Source organism: Falco peregrinus, chromosome 13 (assembly GCF_023634155.1).
Source record: "Falco peregrinus isolate bFalPer1 chromosome 13, bFalPer1.pri, whole genome shotgun sequence".
In the NCBI taxonomy this organism is placed as follows: domain Eukaryota; kingdom Metazoa; phylum Chordata; class Aves; order Falconiformes; family Falconidae; genus Falco; species Falco peregrinus.
The window spans coordinates 12,970,612-12,986,197 of record NC_073733.1 but is presented as its reverse complement, the minus strand read 5'-3'; the positions used below and the strand labels follow the sequence as shown (position 1 = coordinate 12,986,197).

Below are 15,586 nucleotides of genomic sequence, written 5' to 3'. Positions count from 1 at the left end.
CCAGCAGCTCCACTCACCATGCCACAGCTCCACCCCACTTGCCGGGGGTGCTGGTTTTGTGCGGGAACCGGTGTGTGGGTGGGAGCCAGCAGGAGGAGAGGATACCTGCAAGAGGAGAAAGCAATCCCTCCCCAATTAATGATTGATCCAAGCCTGTGGAGGAGCGCCAAGCGCCCTTTCACCTCCGCTATCTCCCCAGCCAGACTTCAGAGACAGAGCAGCACTGCCCGGGAAGGGTGCCAAAGCCCTCCCTTGCGCCGGGGCCATGGGCAGGGATGGAGAGCTGGCTGCTGGCAGGGGGAAGGTACCCACTGCCTTCCTGGGCGTCCCTTGTCTTCTGTGATGTCCTGAGACAAGGAAGCCAAAAAGCTACAGCTGCACCATGTTATTTGGGACCCGCCAGAGGCAATTTCAAGTGGTAGCTCTGAGTCTCCCCCAGCCAAAGAAGGGGGATTGCACCCTGTCTCCACCTGCATGGGGCTCACCCAAGGCATCTGCAGCCACCCACCCACCACCACCCTGAGCTTCTGAGGCTCTGGTGGGACAACGGGATATGCCCACCTGAGGTTGAACCACAGCTATTGGCCTTTCTGTGCTGCTGGGGACAACGATGGAGAGGGATGCGTGTCACAGCGACGCCTGCGTCCTCAGGAGAGCCCAGAGGTCTGTGGAGGGCAGAATTACATCAAGGCGAAGCATACTGGCAGTGCCTCAGGGATTCTTCCTGGAACTGCCACAGCCAAGCGGGGTGACCTGTCCCTCAGTGGGGTGAGCACACTGGGGTGCAGCTCGTGCTCACTGCTGCCGGTGGGGGGGGGTTCTGTCAGTGCTATCGCCTGCCTGCAGCCCTGGGCACAGGCATGGGGGGGGTGGCAGAGGCAGTGGAGTGGGATGGTTTGTTTTCCCTCTACCTTGTTTCAGAATTCTCCCTCCTGCAGCATCTTGCGAAATCGGACCGAGGCCGTGCCACGCCACGCCGACACTGCGGCCAGCAGCCTTTCGCCCTGGGAATGCTCCCAGCTGGGAGTGCCGCCACTGCCCAGTGCCTCTGCTCCTCTCCCTGTCCCCACACTGGCACCTCAAATGCTTGGTACCAGAGTTTCCCAACTTTCTGTCTCCTTTTCTATGTGCTAACCAAGACCTCCCACTCTGTCTCAGGGGTGTTACTGCAAAAGAAACACCTGGGGTGCTCAGGGTGCGGGCAAAAAGGCATGGGAGGGTCATGCCAGAGCTCTGTGGTACTTACGGAGGCAGCTGGAGACGCGGTGCGGGACCAAGGATGGCCACAGCCGGGGGTCACCCAGGACCAGAGGTGGCTGGTTGGGGCAGGGCAAGCAGCCGTGGCCCCAGCCTGGGGGATCAGGGGCTGCAAATTGTTTAGCTACAGCTTTGCAAAATCCACCTGCAAATCTCAGCCTGGATCAGAGGCTTATTGCAGATCAGAATTAAACCCTTTCGGCATCGGGAAGGATTGGGGAGCTGGGATGCCTCTTTCTGCTTGTATAGGGTATGTTTGCCTAAGTGGCTCAGGTCTGTGGCTTGCTGTCACCTTTCTGGCTGGTCTTGGTGGCCGGCAGGTGACTGCATACTACTGTCCATGTGTCCACTTCAGGCTGCATTGTCTGCGTTGGGGTTGGAGGCACAGTGAAATGCCAGCAGGCTGAATTCTCCGTGCCTGCAGGGTGAGCTTGGGTTTGCAGTTTGCTCCTCCTGGCCCTGCTTGTCCTCTGCAGGGTTTGTTGTTGTAAGACTCCTGGCCCAAATGAGGAGCAAATGGAGACAATAATGAGGGCTGCGCTGGCCCTGTGCCCCCTCCTGCTCACCGGCTGCCACAGATGGAGAGGGGCAGGGAGGGCCCCTGGTGACAAATTGTGCTCAGAGCTGAGCAGGGTCTGGCCAGCGTTTGGACAGGGGTGTTTGGATGCTGGTAGCAGAGCTACAGTAGGGACCATTTGCTATTTTCTTTCCTTGTCCCATACTGAAACTCTCCTGGGAGCAGGAGGTGACCTGAGTGCTAGCGGCACCTTGCCTAGTGCTTGGGCAGAAGCAGCAGGCAGGGACCGGGGTGGTGAGCCTTACAACCTTGTATTAAGAATCTTTTCTGTATCTCCTGGTATGGACCACATCTCAAAAAACCAAAGGAGAGGACGGGGGCATGGGCAAGTGCATGCTTTCCCCACTGTGCGGGAACGGGGACAGGCAGCTCCCTGGGATGATTTGAGCAGGAGCCGTGGATGCCTGAGCAGAACCATTGCCCAGCCTGCACCTGAGACCCACCCCTGCCATCCGTCTTCCCTCCCTGTCCCCTCGAGCATCCCATCACCTGCCTCTTGGTTGCTCTGTGCTTGCCACCACTGCAGCCCATTGCACACCCATCACACTGTCCTCATCAAGCCCATCACCCTGCACCCAGAGCATGCCCATCACACAGTTCTCGTCATGCTCATTACGCTGTCCCTATCACAAGCCCACCACACTGTACCCATAGTGTGCCCGTCAGGCTGTCCCATCACATGGCCGTTGCACTGTCCCCATCCCGTGCCCATCATGCTGCCTCAGAGCTCCTCATCCTTTCCCTCCCACTCCCCCACCTCTGGCTTTATGCATATGGCTACATAGAGCACTTCATCATCCTTGTTAATTGTCTCTCCCCTCCCCTGTTGCCCCCTGGAGATTTTCTCACAAATGGTGTCTAACTTATCCCTTCTGTGTTTTGCTTTTCCACCAGAGATCACAGCCCCTCCGCCCCCAGCCTCCCCCCAGCCCTCTGTTTACACAACTGGGACAAATTTCACACCCCAAGGACTGCTGTCCCCACACCCCTAGTCCCTCACTCCCCTGCCTTTGCCCCTACCCTGAAGAATTTGTGAGTCACTGGCCGGGGCTGGGCTATAAGGGTGTCTTTGCCAAGAGCCTGCAGCATCAGAGGGGACACTCTTGCCTGTGACCATGGAAGCTGCTGCCTGTTGCCTTCCTCCCCGTGGGCTCTGGGTGCCCGTGGCCAGTGCTCGCCCAGCCCCGGGGCTGGAGCAAGGGGGAAGGTACATGGCTGCTGTGCGTGCCCGGGAGGACTGGGGAGGGTGGGGAGGGCAGGGGGTGCATGGAAGTTGGGAAGCAGAAAGCTCCAGCTGGGTTTGGGTGAAGGCTGTGTGGCTCCCTGCTCTGATGGGGACCCCTCTGATCCTGGTGGCTGCAGGCGGGGGAGAGGTTGTGGAGCACAGGGAGCAATTGCGGGGGCTCCCAGGGGTGCTGGGGGGCTGTAGCAGGGTGAGGAGCACTGAGGCCAAAGGAGGTATGAGTGCACCCTCATGTGCCTGGCATCCCAGCCGTGCGTCTGAACAGCGGCTGAGCTGGGTGGGTGAGACTCTGGTGCTGGGGGTGTGTGGCTGCTGTGGTGGGGGAGCAAGGCAAGGGGGTAGTGGGTCAGGGTGGGTTGCTGTCATGCTGTCATGCTAAACCTGCTCTCTGCATCTAGATCCCTGCCTCTCTGGAGACCGTGGCTACCCCGAGTAGAGGAGGGAACCGGGTGGCAGAGGGAACAGATGGACACTGTGAGTTTTACACTCCCTGCTGCATCCTCCCAGCTTTCCTGCTGGCAGGCTTGGGGTCCCTGTTTAGCAGAAAACTAGCCTCTTGCCCCAGACCCCACCCCTGGCCCTGTTGCACCCACCTCCCCTGGCGCGTCACCCCCCTGCCCCACAAGCCACGCAGCCTTGCCGGGCCAGGGCCAGGGGCAGGCAGACGCTGCGGGGGCCTGAAAGGGCCCCCTGTTCTCAGGTCTGGCGGGCATTCCTGAGGGCGTTAGCGGGATGCCTGGGCATGAGCTTTGGAGCATGGGGGTGGTGTGTGTGTAGATTACACTGGCAAAGAGCCCGGTGGGGCAGAGCGGGGGGGTAGATGCCAGCTTGCTTTACGGGGGCATGAGGAACTAAATCCAGGGGGAGATGCCGGCTTCAGGGCAGGCTGACCCTGCAGGCATCTGCCAGGTCTGTGGGGCATCACCCCCACCAGCAGGACAGAAGGGTCCCTGCCCTCGCTGCCCGCTGGGGTCCCTGCGCACCCTGCAGTGGGAGCCCCCTGGCAGGTCCCATCCTGACGGTGTCTCTTCAGGCCTGGACTCAGGCGGCGGCGGGGGATGGCGGCCCCGACAAAGCGCTGATGTTTTTCCACCATCCGGTCAGGTACGTCCCGGCCACCGGTGCCCTGGCGGGGGCTGAGGACAGCAGCACACAGGGGCTCTCACCCCGGCTCTCCCCTCGCAGGCTCCTCTGGCCCAAGTCCAAGTGCTTTGACTATCTGTACGGTGTGGGGAAGAAGCTGCTGGAGAACTTCCCGGTGCAGGCCACCCTCTGCCTCTATGAGGACTCGGAGGACTCGGAGGAGGACTCGGACTCGGAGGAGGCAGCGGACACGGCGGCAGGCCCCCGGCTGCAGGCGGGCAGCCCTGGCAGGCCGGTGTGAGGGTGCGGCAAAGCAGGCGAGGGCAGGCCTGGCGGCACCGCGGAGGCACAGGCAGACGCCTGCCCAGCCAGCAGTGGGCACCGGCCGCGGGCACCGGGACACCGGCCCCCCGGGCTGCGCGGCCCGGCCCGGCCTCAGGGAGCGGCCGCGGGACGTTGACAGCGCCCCGCGGCGGCGTGCAGGGGACTACGGCTCCCAGGAGCCACCGCGGCACCTCCCGGCCCCCATTCGCTACCAGCCTCTCCCTGGTCGGGGGCGGAGCGCGGGACCCCGCCCACTCCCCCCGCTCCGCTTTCCTATTGCAGCTGCGGGAGGAGGGAGGCGGGGCGCGCCGGCCGCGGGGGGCTCCTATTGGTTGGAGGGCGGGGCCGGGGCGGGGGAAGGCGGGGCGGGGGTGCGGCCTCCCCTCCCCTCCCCGTCGGCGGGAGGGAGCGGCTGCGGCGGGACGCGAGGCCGCCATGAGGTACGGGCGGGGCGGCGCTGCCGGGGCGCAGGGGGCGCGGGAGGCGGGAGGCGTGGGGGGGTGTCATGGAGCGAGGGCGGCGGTGGGGCGGGGGACAGGAGCTGCGGGACCGGTTATGGGGGGCTGGGGCAGTGGAGGTGGCAAAGGGGGTCCCTGGGCGTTTGGGGAAGAGAGGAGCTGCGGAGGTGGCAGGGGGCTGTGGGGGCGGGGGGTGGCGGTGGGCATGGGCTGACGGTGGGGCAGGGGGTGTGGCGGCGGCGGTGGGGCAGGGGGTGACGGTGGGGCAGGGGGTGACGGTGGGGCAGGGTCTGTGTGGCGGTGGCAGTGGGCAGGGCATGTGGTGGTGACGGTGGGGCAAGGGGTGGCGGTGGGGTTCATCTGGGACTAGAAAGCCCCACACATGGGTAAGTTCACGTGCGGGCTGAGGGGGCAGGTGAGCTGGGGGGGACCCTGCTGTGGAGTGACGCCAGAAGCTGAGGGTGATGGAAATAATTTGCAGTGGGGTTTGGGCAAGGCAGGGCCGGTGCTGGGATGGAGGGGCGGGTGCTGGTGGGGGCCAGGGCAGAGGCTGGCCCAGGGCTGTGCGAGGACTGGCCGTGTGGGGTGGGATCCGAAGGCTGTTTTGGGAGGGCAGGGCTTCCTGGCAGCCTGTGGGGACCCCATGGCCCCTGGCAAGCGGAGCTGGTGCAGCCTCTTCTCCTCACTGTGGATCTTGGCACAGAAAACCCCAAATATCGCTAGGATCCTGCTGAGCGGCTGGCAGCCGTGGCTACGTGATGCCAGAAGAGCCAGCAGCCTCCCTGCATGCTGTGGCATGTTGCTGGCATCCGTGGATCCCCCTGACCTGTACCAGTACCCCCCAGCCTAGTGAGGAGGTGCCACCTCCCGGTGTGCCCCCCACGCGCCTGCTGGAGGTCTGTGGGGGGCTGGCACCGTGTGCGCACCATATTTTACCAGCACGATTTCCTCCTCTGGCACTGGTGACAGGAGCGGGGGTGGAGATGGGGGGAGCCCGGGGGAGACACAAATGTGCAACTGCAGCATCCTCACTCTCATGGCTGCATCTCTCGCACCGCCTCACAGTTGCCTTGGCAACCTCCTATCGATGGGGTATTTATAGACAAGGCGAACGCGTGTTGGGAAGCCGGAGGGGGGGACCGGGACTGGGTGGGCGTCTGCTAGGTCAGCCGCTGGCTTCAGGCTTCTCTTGGCTTGCACGGCTGTGTGGAGGCAGGAGGGATGCTGTGCGGTGGTCCAGCTTTTCCTACTCATCGGAGCTGGGAGAGGTGGTTAGGAATTTGTGTGTGGAAATAAAAATAAGTGTCTGGGATGTCTGCCCTTCTTGCAGGCATTGCTCATGCTTGTAGGCTTGCATACACCTGCCTTATTGTTGCACTGGAATAAACCATCTCTGAGCTGTGACACTGGGTGCATTGGCACAGATGCTTAGAAAAAAGTTAAAGACAAAATCTTCCTGATGCATTAAACGTGTTGCCTGATGATGTGGGTTATGGAGCTGGAGGTCCTGACAAATGTGATCTTGAATATTCTTCCGTGTGTCTGTTCTCCTATCTGTCAAAGGGGGAGAATGCCTGTAACAACGAGTGATGCAGAGGGTTTGTGTGGAAACTGGCAAGCTTTCTGTGCCATGTGTTCTTTTGTCCTGTGAGTTTTGGTCTCTTAATAAAACCTGATGTCAACAAAAGCAGGTCAGGTGGTCCTGCTCAGAGCTGACAGCCTTTGGGGGAATGCATGGATCCAGAGACCTCTCAGCTGCCCTCATATCCCCCAGGATGGCTCAGAGAAGTGGGGTTGGATGTGCAGTTTCTCAAGAAAAGGCCTCCTGGTGTGGACTGTGGGCGCCGGAGTTGGCAGACCCCTCCTATGTAATTCTGGTGCTCTGCTGCTTTCCCTCCTGCTTAAACTTCAGACTGAGGTTTGCAATCTTAGTTTCGCAAACTGTTGGAAAGAAGCTGCTTTCTCCCTCTGGAGACAGCTCTGGGCTTGCTTGGCCTTTTGCCGCTTTTGGTGCAGGAACCTCAGAAACCACAAGAAACCTGATGTTGGCAGGGAGAGGTGCTGGATTTACTGGGAAGGTGGCTGTTGGTGAGGTGTGGTACTGCCTACTGTGGTGGCGTGCAGCAGCCGTTCTGTGGCTGGATGCCCACCTTTTACCTGAAATGAGAAGTGTGTTTCCAGCCCTGCTGGCCCCACGGACAGCTCTGTGCTGTCCCTGACCTCGCTCCAGCTGAGTGGATTCAAGCGCTTTTGGGATAACTCTCAGTGTCTGAAGTCCTGGATCTGAGATCAGCATCTGCTTTATTTTCTGCTGTTTCTAACTGCATTTGCTCCTTCATCCACAATAAATCAGTGTAGAAGCTGGTTAGTCCTGTCTCTGTCTCCTGACAGAGTCGTGGCTTTGCCATGTCACCCAAGGTGAGAGGAGATGAGTTTGCCCAGGATAGTCTGATTGGTGGGGCATTGAGCACAAGGAGAAGACAAAGAGTGGAAAAACAAGTGAGTGAAACTCCTGCGAGCAGAGTAGAATATACTCCTCTTCTGCAGGACTTTGTTTCGCTCTTGTGGGGTTTTGTTTAGTTTAGTTTTGCTTTTGAAGCACAAAAGGTGCTTTTCCAGCTGGAGAGCTCTTGTCCTGGGTTTGTGGGGAGCTCTGTCAGTCTCACTGCTGCCCTTAGCTTGACCCAACAACCTTTAGGAGATGCATGTCCTTTTCTTTCCTGCTGTGTAGTCAGCTTTATGGCAGTGCAGAAAACAGTATGGCCATGCTTGTTGCAGATTCTGGGTGGGAGTTGCAGATGTGAGAACTGGCATGGCTGTGAAGTTGATTTAAAACAGGATGACTGCTTTACCTGTATCCATCAATCTCTTGTGGAAGGCAAGAGCACCAGGTTGCTCCCAGCAGCTTCTGACACACAGGTCATCTTATCTGCTGATGAGATACAGGGACTGTCCTTCATCCAGTTCTTCCCTTCCTGCTTTGCTTGTTTGCAGCCCTCTGGGCTGCTAGGGCAGGACCCTGGGCGGGTGAGCAAGTATGGTGGAGGCCTGCCCTGGGCTGCGAGAGAGCTGAGGGTGCCCTCAGCCCCTCCAGCCACGCAGTGAGTGGGGAGATGGTGAGTCCTTGGCCCTCTGAAGAGGTGCTGCTTGGCTGGGGACTGTCGTGGGTTCGCCACAGCGCCCTGCTTTCTGCATGGATCTGACCCTGGGTGATGGAGGTCTTGGGCTTCAGGGGGTGAAACTGAAGCTGTCAGTGACTCTCCTGTTTTCTTCCCTGCAGGTAGGCAGGAGCCCCCTGTAGCCGAGTGAGGCAGCATGGCAAGTAAGTGTTCCCCAGTCAAGACGGAGAGATGGCGGTGGTGCTGGAGGAGAGAAGGGGGATATTTGGCAGCCACCTCTCGAGGAAGGGGTGCCTGTGCTTTTTTGGGGGTGTTACTGTGGGGAGCAGATGCCATCGGCTGTTGTCACTGGTTGAGGCTTGAGGTCTGGCCTGACCTGTGCTTCTCTCTCTCCTGTGCAAGGTGGGAGTTGAGGTGGTGCTGAAGGGCTGGCCTCTCCAGGACTCCCGCTGCACTGCAGCATTTCTTTATTTGCATGATGCTTGCTGTCCAAGGCAGGCCTCCCTGAGCCTCTTTGAAGTGTCTGGCCCCTCTGCAGGGGTTGCCAGTCTGTGCTGACATCTAGCAGCAGTGTTCCTCTTGGCCCATGACAGACATCCCACGAGGTGCCAATCCTGGGGGCCACGCTGCCTTGTAGCCTGTGTGGCTAGTGGCACGAGGGCTCTGCATTCTCAGTGGATGGGCAGCTGTCTAACTCGGCCCTGCTGGGAGCTCGCTGCATCTTGGTGTCTGGAGGAGTGCCTGGCAGATGGAGCCTGTCGGGGCCAGCAGCTAAAGCTGGGCAGAGACGCGTGAGGATGCAGGGTGGAGGATGGCGTGTGGTCTGTAAAGAGCTGGACTCGACCCTCCCTCCTCGCTCTTACTGGGCAGCCTGCACAGATGTGATGCAAAGTGATGGGAGCTCAGGGAGGACGGCAGTTATGAATGGGGAGATGTAGAGATCTGGCTGGAATCTCCAGATTTGCTCGAGGTGTCGCCAGAGCCAGCTATGAAGGTGGAGGCAGTAGCCACTCTGGGCAGGAGAAGGACCCCAGGGATGACAGGTATGCCTTCTTTCATTATCTGTGCTATGCTAGGTGGGGCAGGCAGCAGCGATCTTCGGGCAGTGCTTTTAAAAGGCAGTTTTAATCTTCTGTTAATGAGGAAGGTACCTAGCTGGGTCCCTGCCTTCCTCCATCACTGCCTTTTCTCCCTCCCAGGAGCTCAGGTGCTGGCTCACCAGCACTTACTGGTTGTGGGAGATGTCCCATGTGGTGGCAGCATCCCCCGCCAAACAGTCCCCTTTGTGGTGACCCTGACATGCAGAAGGGGCATGTGGTGGTCAGCGTATTCACTGTCGTGTGCTCTCTGGCAGCGTGCAGCAATGGCTGTCCCTCCGCAGACACAGCTACGTGACACTCTGCAGAGAAGCAGCCCCAGGGGTGTCCCCCCACGCCGGGCAGCAGAGCTGTGGGGCAGCAGAGCTGTGGGGCAGCAGAGCTGTGGGGCAGCAGAGCTGTGGGGCAGCAGAGCTGTGGGGCAGCAGTGTGGCCCAGCCTGCCGCCACCAGGGGCCAGCAGCGCCTCGGGAAACCCAGCAGGGATGCAGTGAACCCGGCTCCTGCTCCTGCTTCCCCTGCCTAAAGCTCTGATCTTTCCTGAGCACCGGTTCTCCAGCTGGTGTGGGGAGGCTTGGAGAGGCACAAGGGGTCAGTACTGAGGCTGCTGGGCCTCGGGAAGTCCCCTCTGCCCCGCGGTTTGGGGACAGTACCTGCTTAGCTGTCTGCTTCTGGTTCAATTGGGGATCCAGGCTGGAGATGAGAGGTGGCAAAGCTCTTGTTTCCTGAAGGCCACTGCTTTTCCTGCTGTGGTCCCCAGGGCACGTGGGTGGTCTTTGCGCTTTTCCATGTAAAACAGGGGAGGGAGCAGCGACTTAGTTTCTGCTTTTCTGCCATTTCCAGGTCCCTGAGGGAAATTGGATGAGGGGAGAGGCATACATCTCCATCACAGCATGCTTTTAGTTGGACATTGCTGGTGATACCTGCCTGTCTGTTTTTATTTCCCGTCACAGTGGCCAGTTCAGCGTGGCAAAGCAGGGAAGGGGTCAAGTGATGTATCTGCAGGGATGAAAACCCCTGACAGTGAGATCTGTGGCCAAGCTTGTTGCTCCAAGGTGTGCTGAGGAAGTTGGAAGGAGGCTCAGACTCAAGTGCTGAGGAGGGGAGAGTTGATACCGCAGCTCGGTCAAGGCGGGAGGCAAAGGAGGTGAGGCCAGACTTCTCCAGCAAAGGATGAGACATTTGCAGAATGGATGGTGTCTTTGCAAAATTTCATCTCATTCTGGAAAGGCTCAAGAGAAGGTCAGCCAGTCAACTTGCTCCCTCTCCAGCCAGGATAGCCCTCGTCAGCTGTGGAAAGCCAAGGCAAGCTGATCCCTGCCCTCCTGCAAGATGCCTTCTGTGCCTCTTGAAAATGCTTTTTTGGTTGTCGTTGTAAAAAGAAAAACCACAAAAGGTTTGCATAATAAAGTTGATTCTGAGGGAAGGTCTCTGACTCACATCATTCATGCTGCTCTTCATTCACACCTCAGTGGTTCAGCCCTCTGCAAACTCTCTCACTGAAGTAAGCCATCAATAAATCATGGGGGGACAACGCACCTACACAGCACAAAAAGAGCAAAGTGCCTGCAGGCATGGGATGGTGTAGCACAGTAGTAGTTGCTTATGCCAGGGTCTTGTCCCGGCCTTGATATTTACAAGTACTCTCACAAATACCTTGCTGTATTGTTTTAGGAGCAGGATACATGGAAAGTTAAGCAGAAGGAAACCTGCTGGTCTCTCTGGTAAAAGGCTCCTAATGGAAGAAGTTGGTAGCTTTTTACTGTTGCATTTGATCTTCAACCAAGCTCCTTGCTGAAGGAGTATTTTTGTGTTACAGCTGAGCTGGTCTAATGGGAGTCTCCATTGCCTCCTTGTCCTGCATCTGTTTATGCTGCTGCAGTGTGAGTTGGTTCGTCTGGTTGATCCGATGGAAGACTGAGCCTGAGGGTGAAGGAGGTAAATAGGTTTCTGTGGATCAGCCAGCTGAACCGATTCATCTTCCTCAAGGGAAGCAGCATGATTACGTGGCTTGGTGGGAAAAGGTGGTGCCAGTCTACTGCCGAGTGTGTTGAGCTGCATTACAGAAACTCTTACAAAATGCATGCATGGGATGTTTGGCTCCTGGAAGGATTGTGGTTTGTGTGGAGTTTCTGCTTTCTGGGCAACTTGTTTGCCTCTCCTGTGCTGCTGCAGGTCGTGGTAGGTACTCGCTCCCTGCACCCCATGCAGGTCTCCCTCCTGCAGTGTGTGGGGGGAGAGGCTTTGAAAGGGCTGTGTCTCTTGCAGGCAGGAATGTGCTGCTCCTGCTCTGTCTGGCTTCCTGACTGCGTGCTCTGTGGGAAGATCTGATGTGGGCAATAGAGTCTCCCAGGCTTTGGGAGCGGAGGAAGGTTTGTGAGGCCTCTGCACCAAAATGCAGTAGGGATGAGAAGAGAGGTTGCTCAAGCCCCTTCCAGTACCTGAATCGTGACCCCCTGTGCTGTCCCTGCGTTTTGGGATGTCTGCCCTTGTTGGGCCCAGGCCTGGGAGAAGACACAGTGGTTTCTCTGGGACCTGAACAGCATCCCTGAAGCCAGCTGAGCTTGCATGACCCCGCAGCAGCTGGCAGCAGGGACACCAGCTTCCAGCAGGCTGTCTGCCCTCCTCCTAGGGGACTGTGGAGGTACGAAGCAAGAGAGGAGGCTCTGGGGTGATGTGCGGGGGGACTGTGGGATGATGCGCACTGCACTGTATGTTGTGAGTCCATCTTGGTGCTGGCCCTGTGTCGTGGCAGAGAGCTCTGCATCCCGGCCTTGTAGGGTCTTGCTCACCCAGTGGGATCTCCCTTGCCCTGCAGCAAAGGTGCAGGAAAGTGAAATCCTGTCAAGGGCAAGAGATTGAAAACAAGTGGTTTTGGAGCCTTCTGTCTCCAGCTGCCCTATGTGGTCTGCAGCTGCTGCTTCCAATGTCTCTAGCATCTCAGCCCTGCTGGAAAGGATGCTTCTGGTGCCATATGTCTCCAGGCAGACCCCAAGATCCCTGTGCTCCTCTGCTCTCCCTCACTCTGCTGTGCTAACTGAATTGTAGCCCTGGGCTTTCGGTGTTTCGAACGCCTGTATCACCAAAATTCTGTGGGAAGCCAGGTTGGAAAGCCTGGCTAGACAGAGGCCAAATGTGGGGTTGTCTCTGCTCAGCGTGTCTCTACCTTCTGTGTTGCAGTGTTCTTGGGGGCCAGGAATGCCCACTCGGTCCTGAAGCGCTTTCCTCGAGCCAACGGCTTCCTGGAGGAGATCCGGCAGGGCACCATCGAGCGGGAGTGCATTGAGGAGGTTTGCAGCTATGAGGAGGTCAAAGAAGTGTTCGAGAACCAGGAGAAGACGGTGCGTTTGACCTGCCCTGCTCCCCAGTGGATGTGTGAGAGCTTTTGCCTTAGCAAGTGGGAGGCAGAGAAGGGGGCAGCAGCCTCTCCTGTTCCCTTTGTCCTCTTCTGTCCGCAGGCAGAATGCTGTGGCCTCACTTCCCAGCACGACTTTCCCTTCCCAGGCAATGCCCTTAACGTGGTATTGCCAGGACACTCTGCCCGCAGCTGCAGGTTGAGCTGGCACTGCCATGGCACATGTGGGAAATCTGTGCTGTTGTCCCCGACTGTCCACGCTGGGGCTGGCGTTAGCCAAATTTCTCCCTGCTTGGTATGGGGACTGTTGGCCGCTCTTGAGGGATGTTCCCGTGATCTTTTGTGTTGGTTCTCACAGCACCTCAGGTGCTGGCAGCTCTGATGAGAGTGGTGGGGGACGGCTGAAAAACCGCCTCTTTTGTGGGCCTAGGGAGGGCACTGATTATTGCTGGTGGTGGTCAGGGCGTGCTTGTCCCACCTACAGCATATGATGGTTGCTTCTCTGTTCTGCCACAGATGGAGTTTTGGAAGGGCTACACCAACTCAGTCTACTCTGTCAAGGACCCCGGGCACAGCACGGAGCGCTCAGACGCTATGTACGTGGTAGTGCCCCTCTTGGGAGTGGCTCTTCTGATAGTCATCGCCCTCTTCATCATCTGGAGGTGCCAGCTTCAGAAGGCCACCCGCCACCCGCCCTTCCTATGCCCAGAACCGTTACCTGGCCAGCCGAACGGGACGCAGCCTCCCCAGGGTCATGGTGTACCAGGAGCGGTCGCAAAGCCAAGGGGAAACGCAGTATCAGCGAGAAGCGAGCAACCGGGTGGCTGGAGATGGCAGAGCTGGGGGCACCCCCCAGCAAGATGGCACCCTCTACCTGCCGGAGCATTCGGTCTCCGTCCTCTCCAGACTGTCCAGTGCCACCCCTCCGCCTTCCTATGAGGAGGTGACGGGGCACCTGGAGAGCAGCAGTGGCGAAGAGACCAGCGTCTCCTACAATGACCCGCCGCCCAAGTACGAAGAGATTGTGGCCAGTGCCCCTGCTGCAGGCAAATAGTGGGTCTGCCTCCCTCCTGCCTCTTCACACACTTGTACTTACCCACCCACCCTCCCTTCGCTGTGCCCGGGACCCCCTGCAGGTGCCACTGGGCACCCTGTCTCACCTGTACAAGCTGGTGCCATCACACAGTAGCCTTACCTTCCTAACCAAAAATAGCTGTCCCCAAGTGGGGTGAGGCTGGGCTGCAAGGATGGCTCTGGAGCCGTCCAGCCATCTCCTGGCCCTCACTCCCTGCTCACGTAAGTGCTGTAGCAGCCAGAGCAGAGTGGGAGCTTGTTCCTGGCTCAGTGTGGGGGTCTCCCCGTGATGCATTTGATTTCCTCACTTCCCCCTCAAACAGACATAACATTTTTCATGATTAAAATAGCCTCGCTGCCTCCCCGGGGCACTGCTCAGCCTTACCCCATGTCCTCGCTGGGCCCTGTTTTGCTGCGAGGGGCTCTGATTAGGAGTTGGGGATGCAGGAGCTGTGCGGTGAATTTCTGCCAATCCCCACAGTCGGTGCCCATGCTCTGTGGTTGGGGACAAAGTGCTTCCCTTGAGTGGATTTGCTGCCAGGTGGGAGTGGGGAGCCTGGTCCATCCTGTGGTGCCTGTAGCAATACTCACTGTCTGGAGATCAGGGAAGAGCAGGCAGGGAGGTGCTCTCTGATCTCCTAAATCCCTTTGGAAAGGGGGAAAGGCTCATGGTGGTCTTGTACATGAGGTAAGTGACTTTGGAGTAGCAGGTCCATTTCCCAATGCTCTTTGCTTTCTCCCTGTGGGGTGCTGGGCAGCTGGAGGTCTGGCTGCAGCGGAGCTGGCCGGCAGGGTCATCTCTTACCTTGACCAAACGTGGTCCTGTGACTTTGAGCGGTGGGGATGCTCCTCTTTCGTGGAGCATAGCCTGTCCCGTGTCTGCCCCAGAGGTGGGGTGCCAGCACAGGGAGCCTGCAGATGGGCCAAACCTCCCCTCTCCTTACCCCAAACCTCTCCATCTTGCCTGGCCTCTCTTTGTCCTCCAGAGCAGGTAAAGGGGAATGTGAAACCCCAGACTCCTCCAGGCCCCTCTGGTGAGCAGAGTGCTTGGTGGCCGTGGCATGGGAGGGCCTGCTGACAGAAGTGGCTGCAGAGGTGAGAGCTGACTGATCAACCACGCCACGATCTGGCGATGCCGGTGGGTCAGGAGTAGGGCCAGACCCTGACTGGGTGGTTGTGGTGCCAGGGCAGAGAAGAGCCAGTGTCCCCTTTTCTTGGGCAGCTGCTTTTGGGGTCCAAGCAATGGAGCTGTCTTTGCCCAGGCACGTCTGATGGGTTAAAAAGGGGATTGCGCTCACCAACCCCCCAGGAGTAGCCGAGAAGCTCCCAGCACTGCCACCCCTCCTTGTTCACCCCAGCACCAGTGTCTCCAGCACAGAAAGGCTATTGTACATCCACCGGCCGCCTGCCCACCGCCCGGTCCCAGCAGTGCTCTCACAGCGGGTGCTTCAGCCCAGGGCTGAGGCTTGCTCGGTGCGGCTGTTCCTGGGGCGGGACACGCGGGGCTCGAAGCTGCTGGCACCTCGTCTGTCCCCTCCCAGACCTTTAGTCTGCCTTTCGGCCTTAGCAAATCTGGGTTATGGGAAGACCTGACAGCGAGCATTGGGGTCAGAGCCTGGAAAAAGACCAGAGGGAGCCAGAAGGGCACTCTGCATCCTCTGTCTTTGATGCTCGGTCATTATCCCTGCAGTTTGTATTCTGTAAAACTTGGTATATTTGTGCAAAAAAAGGTATTTATTAAAAAAACCCTCACTGTCTGAGTGGCACAGGGTGGCTTTTTCCCACAGAGGGGATGTCTTGCTGGGTGCACCTGGTTTTCCATCTTGTGGGGTTGCTGGGGCTCAGCTCTGTGGGCCAACAGAAGCAGCTGTGGGAAAATGTCACCAATACTCCCCCCAGGCACGGCTGCATCACAGTCCCCAGCGAGGAGGGGACCATCTCGGGAAACTGGGTGTGTGCACTGCTGTGGCACTGGGAGTGAACCGCACGCATCCGACACG

General features: G+C 58.7%; 2 protein-coding genes and 1 long non-coding RNA gene across 3 annotated transcripts; all 3 read left to right on the top strand.

Annotated features, from left to right (window-relative positions):
* The first annotated feature begins 99 nt into the window (after positions 1-99).
* Positions 100-4,770, top strand: RIPPLY1 (ripply transcriptional repressor 1). Its single transcript, XM_027787455.2, has 6 exons — positions 100-663; positions 939-1,090; positions 2,729-3,041; positions 3,476-3,551; positions 4,111-4,181; positions 4,263-4,770. Exons 3-6 carry the CDS (start codon positions 2,950-2,952, stop codon positions 4,459-4,461), a joined length of 438 nt encoding a protein of 145 aa, XP_027643256.2. The 5' UTR covers positions 100-663; positions 939-1,090; positions 2,729-2,949; the 3' UTR covers positions 4,462-4,770.
* A 73-nt stretch (positions 4,771-4,843) lies between these two features.
* Positions 4,844-15,343, top strand: PRRG3 (proline rich and Gla domain 3). The gene is given in 5 exon segments (XM_055818320.1): positions 4,844-4,924; positions 8,223-8,264; positions 12,338-12,498; positions 13,029-13,202; positions 13,204-15,343. Coding segments are annotated over 4 exon segments (705 nt in total). The 5' UTR covers positions 4,844-4,924; positions 8,223-8,257; the 3' UTR covers positions 13,567-15,343.
* Positions 8,271-10,583, top strand: LOC129785601 (uncharacterized). The gene is made up of 2 exons (XR_008749737.1): positions 8,271-9,104; positions 10,111-10,583. It is a non-coding gene; the product is annotated as an uncharacterized LOC129785601 (long non-coding RNA).
* Positions 15,344-15,586: the final 243 nt, after the last annotated feature.

Bases quoted from the DNA above. Each gene is read 5' to 3' on its own strand.
- RIPPLY1 (XM_027787455.2), top strand. From the start codon at position 2,950: ATGGAAGCTGCTGCCTGTTGCCTTCCTCCCCGTGGGCTCTGGGTGCCC. The intron at 3,552-4,110 runs GTGAGTTTTACA...GTGTCTCTTCAG, and splicing joins AGAGGGAACAGATGGACACT to GCCTGGACTCAGGCGGCGGC. The intron at 4,182-4,262 runs GTACGTCCCGGC...CTCCCCTCGCAG, and splicing joins TTTTTCCACCATCCGGTCAG to GCTCCTCTGGCCCAAGTCCA.